Genomic DNA, 7,460 nt, shown 5'->3' on the forward strand with positions numbered 1-7,460 from the left:
GGATCCCAGAGGGAGGAAGAGAACAGATCCCAGGAAGAAGAGAGAAACTTGTGCGGTGACGTGGGGAATGGCGGTGGGTCCTCGCAGGAGGACCCGGGAGGGCTCCGCCTGCGCTCCCGGGGCACCGGCAGAGAGCTTTCCACCAGGCAGGGCGGGGAGGCAGCGAGAGGCACGACTCCGAGAAGGACAGGGAGATGCCGGAGAGGGGACTCCAGGCCGACCCGGCTGCGGGTAGCGCAGAGGCCCTGCTCCGTGAACAGGTTCCCCGTGTTCCGGCTCCCCGAGGCCCCATCTCTATGGCTGCAGAAAGGCCTGGCAGTCTCCTTCCCTCGGCACTGCCCCGGGTTTAAGAGCCGGCGGAGTCTGGAAGCCACGAGGGCAAAGACCTCCTCGGTCTTTCCAGCACCATCGTGCCTCTTACTCAGTGTTCTCCGTGGTCGGAGCCTGGGGAGCCGCCAACAGCCGCCTAGTGAGGCTACTGTGGGACCGTGGGAATCGGCGTTATTCAGGTTCAGTTTTCCCCCAACCACCACGCCACCCTTGCAGCAACCTCTGGGGCAACAGGAAACAGCTGCTCAGTGCAGCCCCCACCTGGTGATGGGTCAGGGTGGGGGAGGAGAGAAAACAGAGACTTAAAAGGCCTGGGAGAAAATCGGGGGAGGAAAAACACCTTAAAAACCCTCCAACGCTACCAAAAAGTGGGCTTTACTTTTGCGGGGGGCGGGGGGGAGGCCAGCAGTGAGTACTGTAAAATATAACTTGAATCTCAACAGCTTAAATGGGAAGGAGCAAGGGGGTGGGGGGCGGGGGTGAGGTAGGGAGAGCCGCGACCTTAGGTACAGAGTCTCAGGCTCTTCCTTGAACGTGGAGCTTGCCAATGCTCACGAGCCTGTGGTCGGCAGCCTCACCGGCTGAGCCCTGTGCCCCTATAGTCCCTTTTCTCCTCCTTCACCCCCTAAAAGAGCAAAGGTTAGGCCCCACCCCTGCTGAGTCAGCCAGGGAGGGAGGCAGGCATCCCTCGGGCCTTCCCGGGGGGGCTGGTCCTCAAACTTACCCATGTCAGGCCGGGCTCCAGGGCTGGGACCACCAAGCTCCTCGCCGTCCTTGATTCCCCCTTCACGTGAAGGCTGGCGATCCTCCCAAACTGAGCTGGGAACTAGCACGAATCGAAAAGCCAATGTATGCTTCCTGCAAACCACAGCCTGAACTGCTGTAGGGTGATGTCCCTGTGTGACAGACTGGGGTGGAGAGGGAGGAGGGAAGGGCGGGGCTTTCTCTGGGTGGAGAGGGAGGAGGAGGCGAGGACAGGGCAGAACCAGGAGAAATATGGAGGGAGGTTAGATCTGTGTTGACTCTCCAGGGCCTTGGTAGGAAAAGAGAGTGGTAGAGGGGGGAGGAAACAGTTGCATCTAGTAAGAGGGAGAAGGTTCTCGATGAATGCTGAGAAACGTGAACGTCTGAGGGGCGGGGATAGAGGGATACAAATGACCTTTAGAATCACAGTTCCCAGGTCTGCATCTGGGTAACATGGGAAAGCAAAACAGAAAGGGCTTACCCAGACCCTTGGGCCTTCTGAACCAGCTCCTTACCCACTCCAGAGCACGGACCTAGTGTCCCCACCTCCGTAACTCAGCATTTCCCCAAATCCAGGTTTTTCTGGAAACAAACTACTGGGCACAGGTGGCTCAGGGGCTCCACCTTCCGTCCAAAACATGACACACAAGAGAGTGGTGCCAAGGACGTCATAAGACAGATGGGAGTAAACTTGGAGGACCCTACCCCACCCCTGGCGCCTCTCCCAAAGCCCCTCCCCAACCTTCAGCCCCCAAGGGCCTCTGAATTGGGAAGTTTGTCCCCGCCCTTCTTCTGGCCAACTTATAAGCCTCAGGGGTGGAGCTTATAGATGGAGACTCCTCCTCAGGACTAAAGCTCTGGTTTGTAAACAGTCATTAGCTAAGAACCACATCTCAGCAAATGGCCTTCAAGTGTTTCAAAATGGTGAGATCAGTTCTTGCAGTCTCCAGTCCTGCCGCCAGAGGGAAGTAGATGGGTCCAGGCCAGAAAACTTCAGGGGCACCAAGTCCGACCTTGCACTGTAATAGGCACCTGTTTCAAACTGAAATGCCTGTACTTTTGAGTTCTTCTAACCCTGAACCTTTCAGTGGGAAATTATCTAATTCCATTACAGTTCAGAAGCCCAAGCCTAGGAACCCTGGAAACTGCTATTCTCCTGTAACACTTTCCTCAACTTTAGTAAGGGGTCTTTGCAGAGCTACGGATAGGCCTCATGGCATTTTATACCCTGCATTGCCTCAATCACATACAAGTCAAAGCTTGCCCAAAATATAAATCACGAAGCAGAACACTTTCTGGGGAAAAAATGGTCTAGGTATAGTAGAGAAAGCCCTTTTGAGTCAATTTTTACACAGATCAGTATTAACCCTTTGGAACATGCACCACCATTTCCTAAAAATTAAATGCATACATTGATTAACCCTTGCCTTTTTTTTAAAACAGCAGTTTCTAAACCCAACCCCCTTTCCCAATGTGCACTTCTAACAAGACCCACAGTTGTCCATCAATCCAAGACTGGTGTTTTTTTGGGGGGGGGGACCCATTTTAAATATATGGCCTACTTTGTGAGGTTTTGTGTGGCAATTCTAAAATTACTGTTAAAAACTTCAGTGTTGCCCTAACCAGTGTGGCTCAGTGGATAGAGCGTCAGCCTGCTCGATTCCGGTCAAGGGTATGTACCTTGGTTGTGGGCACATCCCCAGTAGGGGGTGTGCAGGAGGCAGCTGATCCATGTTTCTCTCTCATCCATGTTTCTAACTCTCTATCCTCTCCCTTCCTCTCTGTAAAAAATCAATTTAAAAAAAAAAAGCTGCTCAACTTAAAAAAACAAAACAAAATTAACTTCAGTGTTGGCTGTGTTGTTAGAACCAAGAAAAACAGATTCGGAGAGATGTACATTTTATTGGAAACCTTACTCTTCAGACAGAACACAATGTCTTCAATCAAGGCTCTCATGTGCCTTAACAGAGAAAACTGAAATTTTGGGATTAGGGTCAAGGAGAGAGACAGCTCGGAGGAAGAGTACTGGGATCCTCTCAAGAATGCTCTTCGGCCAGCTTAACAGCTTTTGCCACAGCTTCTTCAATGGGTCCCACCATATAGAAGGCCTGTTCTGGGAGATGGTCATATTCACCTGTATGGAAAAACACACAAAAACAAAACACCCCAACTGGTGAGAAGTGGAGGGATATAAACTTTCTGCAGTGTGAGTGTGCATATACATCACCACTTGAGGCTACCAGTCAGAATGTGATGAATTCATCTAGAAATCTGTTCTTAGCAAGCTTCCCTCACAAATCCAATTTACAGGACATAATACAGTATGGATTAAGAACAAATGATCTGGAGCCACATATTCTGGGTTCAAATTCTTGCTCTATACGTTGGCTGCAATATTGGGACGGGTTATTTAAAACCTTTCTATGTTATAAGTCCCCTAATTTGTAAAACAAGATAATGCCTTCCTCATAGGATCTTGTAATTCACTTAGAAGAGTAGCTAACACTGAATGCACTCAGTGTTGGCTGATAAGAAAAGTAATACATGTCTCACTCTCAGAATATAGTATTTCCAAAGAAAATTAATGGGAAATACCTTGTGTTTTATTTTTTTAAATTATGTAATTAGGTGCGATATATTTATACATTGTTTGATGGCTGCTGCAATCGGAACATAACACAGCAAGCATTCAAGAGATTTCCGTTTCTCTGCCACTTGTGTGCAGGTTTATACTTGAAATCTCACCTGCCAAAATCTGTTGGAATCCTTTGATGGTCTCCTTCAGGGGTACCAACTTCCCCATATGACCTGTAAAGACCTCAGCAACCTGGAATGGCTGAGACAAGAAACGCTGTATTTTCCGTGCACGGGACACAGTCAACTTGTCTTCCTCAGAAAGTTCATCCATACCCAGAATGGCAATGATATCCTGGAGGGATTTGTAGTCCTATGAAAAAAACAAGATAGCCCAGGATAAGTAGTCACATTCCTTTAATTTGGACAAAAACCTAAGGGTTAATATCACCTTACACTCACACTGAGCTTTGTACAAAGCATTTTAGCACTTTACCTCACTTTATAAGTGAAATGAGTTAGTGGAAGAAAAGTTACGTATCATAGTGGTAAGAGAGGGCCCTCAGCTAAGATCAGTGTCTCGTTCTTTCTACTCCTAGTGTAGTACTGTTAGATAAAATTGGATTCCAAAGACCAAGTACCTGGAAAACCAAGAGACCCCATTAACATGCACTAGAAACTGCCTGTCTCATTTTTCCTTGCTCTAAAGCAAAGCATAGAAGTCACCAGGGAAGATCTGATCCTAATACAGTCCCTTAATTCCCTCTGTATGATTTTATGGACACTAATCTCACCTGGAATAATACTCACCTGTAGGATCTTTTGCACCCCACGGGCAACATCATAATGCTCATTGCCAACAATGTTGGGATCCATGATGCGAGAGGTGGAGTCTAGAGGATCCACAGCTGGGTAGATGCCCAGTTCAGCAATAGCACGGGACAACACTGTGGTAGCATCCAAATGGGCAAAGGTAGTGGCAGGGGCAGGGTCAGTCAAGTCATCAGCAGGCACATAGATAGCCTAAAGTGAGTCGAAAAGCCATGAGGAACAACAGAAGCCAAAGCTAATTAATTCTACTTAAGCCATCCCCTTTCCTAACCTGTCCTCATTCTCACTCCATCTTAGCATTTAAGAGTCCACCTCAAAAGAACCTTCTTACCACCCTAATAGCGGCTGAGTTTACAGATTATCTGGTCCCTGTAAGCTGTAATGAAAGAATTTCTATTGTCATTCCTTTAAAAAAAATGTTTGTATTGATTTTTGAGAGAGAGGAAGGGAGAGGGACTGAGATATAAACACATCAATGGGAGAGATATCAATTGACTGCGTCCTGCACACCCCATACTGTGGATGGAGCCTGCAACCCCGGCATGTGCCCTGACCGGGAATCAAACCAGCGACCACTTGGTTCATGGGTCGATGTCCAACTACTGAGCACACCGGCTGGGCCATTCCTTCTGTTTTTCATCCTACATTTTAACTCTATTATAGTCATACCCACTTTCTGAATTAAAGCAAAAAAACCTTGAACCACAGTTCACTAGAAAAATGAATCATGAAAGTTACTACACAACTTAAACAGTTTTATAATTTTACTATAAACACCATATATAAACATTTAAAAATTTGTAGTACATTAATGCAACACATTTACTGCTCAATTTCCATGTAGTTCGACTCCCCCTCAGGCTGGAAACCACTACTTTGTGATCTACATTTATTCAACTATGTTAGATGAATGTTTAACCTTTTAGCATTTTTGACATGAACATACAGAATTTTACCCTTAATTTCAGAGCACATGAACCCAGTTAAAAGCCTCTTGAGCTGTAAGTAACTAAGTTTGATGCTTCTCTGTACATGCCTTTATACAAATTAGACCTTCATTTACCTAATTGTTCTTACCTGTACAGAAGTGATAGATCCCTTCTTGGTAGTGGTGATTCTTTCCTGCATGGTACCCATATCAGTAGCCAGGGTAGGCTGGTAGCCTACAGCAGAAGGGATTCTGCCCAATAAAGCAGACACCTAAAAAAAAAAAAAAAAGAACTAAGAACAAAAGGTCTTAGATATCTGTATCTTTAGCCTCATTTGCATCATTCCATAGAAAACTTAAATGAACTAGGTCTTCTGAAGCTTTCTCTCTTACCTCTGAGCCAGCCTGGGTGAAGCGAAAGATGTTATCGATGAACAGCAGTACATCCTGACCTTCTTGGTCTCTGAAGTATTCAGCCACAGTCAGTCCAGTCAGAGCTACCCGGGCACGAGCACCAGGTGGTTCATTCATTTGACCGTACACCAGTGCTACCTGCAATAATCATACACAATCAGAAAACTTGAATGTGGAGCTCAGGGGTCATTTATGCAGGCTCCAAAGGCAGACTTATCCAAATGTAGGAAACTCGACTGCATAATTAGTGGTAGTGGGGGATTGTTAGCACTCTCCCCTAGCAAAAAGAAAATCCCACAGAGGAGTATGGAAGCCATATATCCCAAGGTCCCCAAATCAGTTAAACTACAAAAAAACTCCCTTCTCAGAAGGTGTTAATGTTTTTATCCACAAGTTTTGTTTCCTTTTAGAGCTGCAGTTCAAAACACAAAAGATAATTTCTTGTATCACTGAGGTAAGTCTGAAAATTACTGAGGTAGTAGGAAGGAAATAAACTCTCCCCAAAATTAGCTTTCAAACGATGGGTCTATCTACCATAAAAAGTCTGGAAAAGTAATCAAATGTGCACCAGTGTATTACAAATCGGGGGGGAAACACTGACAGGAATTTCCTTTGTAGGTCCTGGGACACTGAAATGAAAACAAAAACCATGGCTTCAGCTAGCAATGCAGTCAACTGCAGTAATTTTCTAGCACACCTACTATGTGAACATTAATCAGTTCAGTGCTCACCTTGGAGGTAGCATCTTTTAAGTTGATAACACCAGACTCAATCATTTCATGGTATAAGTCATTGCCCTCTCGTGTTCTCTCACCAACACCAGCAAACACAGAATAACCACCATGGGCTTTGGCAACGTTGTTGATTAACTCCATGATCAGTACAGTCTTGCCAACTCCTGCACCACCAAAGAGCCCTGGGAGAGGTTGAGAAAAAAGCATAGTTAAGAGTTCTATGTTCCTAAAGAAGCAAATTTTTAAAAAAAATTCTTTCCATCTTTTTCCCTCTCAGAAATGGCATCTGGCTTCAGCAAACTCAGAAGAACGAAAGTCAGAAGCTATTCATCAGCAAGGGGTAGATCCTCAGTACCCACTCATAACATGGTAGGGTTTTTCTCTCCCCACACTGTTTGGAAAATATGTACCCACCATTAACATACCAATTTTGCCACCCTTGGCATAGGGAGCCAGGAGATCCACAACCTTGATACCAGTAACCAAAATTTCCTGCTCAACACTCATCTCAACGAACTCAGGAGCCTCAGCATGAATAGCAGCAAATCTACAAAGGCAGAAGAGAAGACCAGTGTCTATTCATCTTGTTGAAAGGTTCCTCTCAATTCTCAAGTGTAACCCTTTACTTAGTCTCATCTCCTCTTACCAAGGGGAATTTCATTATCTTGGGAAACAATCCCTTCACCTGCCAACTTTACCTGTCATAAAGATTTTCCTTTGCCTGGCCAGCGTGGCTCAGTGGTTGAGCATCGACCTATAAACTAGGAGGTCAGAGTTCGATTCCCAGTCAGGGCACATGCCCAGGTTGCAGGCTCCATCCGGGTGGGGCATGCAGGAGGCAGCCCTTCGATGATTCTCTCTCATCATTAATGTTCTCTCTCTCTCTCTTCCCCTCTCCCCCCCCC

The 7,460-nt window shown here is 46.1% G+C and overlaps 2 protein-coding genes and 1 long non-coding RNA gene across 6 annotated transcripts in view; 1 reads left to right on the forward strand and 2 right to left on the reverse strand.

Annotated features, from left to right (window-relative positions):
• The window catches only part of BAZ2A (bromodomain adjacent to zinc finger domain, 2A), a 39,911-nt gene extending 38,662 nt beyond the window's left edge, over positions 1–1,249 (reverse strand). For 3 of the 4 annotated variants that reach the window (XM_005872067.2, XM_014544454.1, XM_014544456.1), the window contains exon 1: positions 1,055–1,248. In XM_005872067.2, coding sequence (XP_005872129.1) covers positions 1,055–1,058 — 4 coding nt within the window. In that variant the 5' untranslated portion in view covers positions 1,059–1,248. Of the gene's footprint in view, positions 1–1,054 lie in introns of all 4 variants that reach the window. The other variant, XM_014544455.1, reaches the window with a different exon arrangement.
• LOC106727104 overlaps positions 1–5,794 on the forward strand; it is an 8,528-nt gene extending 2,734 nt beyond the window's left edge. The window contains exon 3 of the long non-coding RNA XR_001363264.1: positions 5,706–5,794. This is a non-coding gene — a long non-coding RNA (uncharacterized LOC106727104). The remainder of the gene's footprint in view (positions 1–5,705) is intronic.
• Positions 2,957–7,460, reverse strand: part of ATP5B (ATP synthase, H+ transporting, mitochondrial F1 complex, beta polypeptide) — a 6,312-nt gene continuing 1,808 nt past the window's right edge. The window contains exons 4-10 of the mRNA XM_005872070.2: positions 6,981–7,102; positions 6,553–6,737; positions 5,801–5,959; positions 5,557–5,679; positions 4,459–4,671; positions 3,820–4,021; positions 2,957–3,208 (exon numbers count right to left, since the gene is read on the reverse strand). Coding sequence (XP_005872132.1) covers positions 3,111–3,208; positions 3,820–4,021; positions 4,459–4,671; positions 5,557–5,679; positions 5,801–5,959; positions 6,553–6,737; positions 6,981–7,102 — 1,102 coding nt within the window. The 3' untranslated portion in view covers positions 2,957–3,110. The remainder of the gene's footprint in view (positions 3,209–3,819; positions 4,022–4,458; positions 4,672–5,556; positions 5,680–5,800; positions 5,960–6,552; positions 6,738–6,980; positions 7,103–7,460) is intronic.

This window comes from Myotis brandtii, unplaced genomic scaffold (genome assembly GCF_000412655.1).
Source record: "Myotis brandtii unplaced genomic scaffold, ASM41265v1 scaffold364, whole genome shotgun sequence".
Classification (NCBI taxonomy): Eukaryota; Metazoa; Chordata; class Mammalia; order Chiroptera; family Vespertilionidae; genus Myotis; species Myotis brandtii.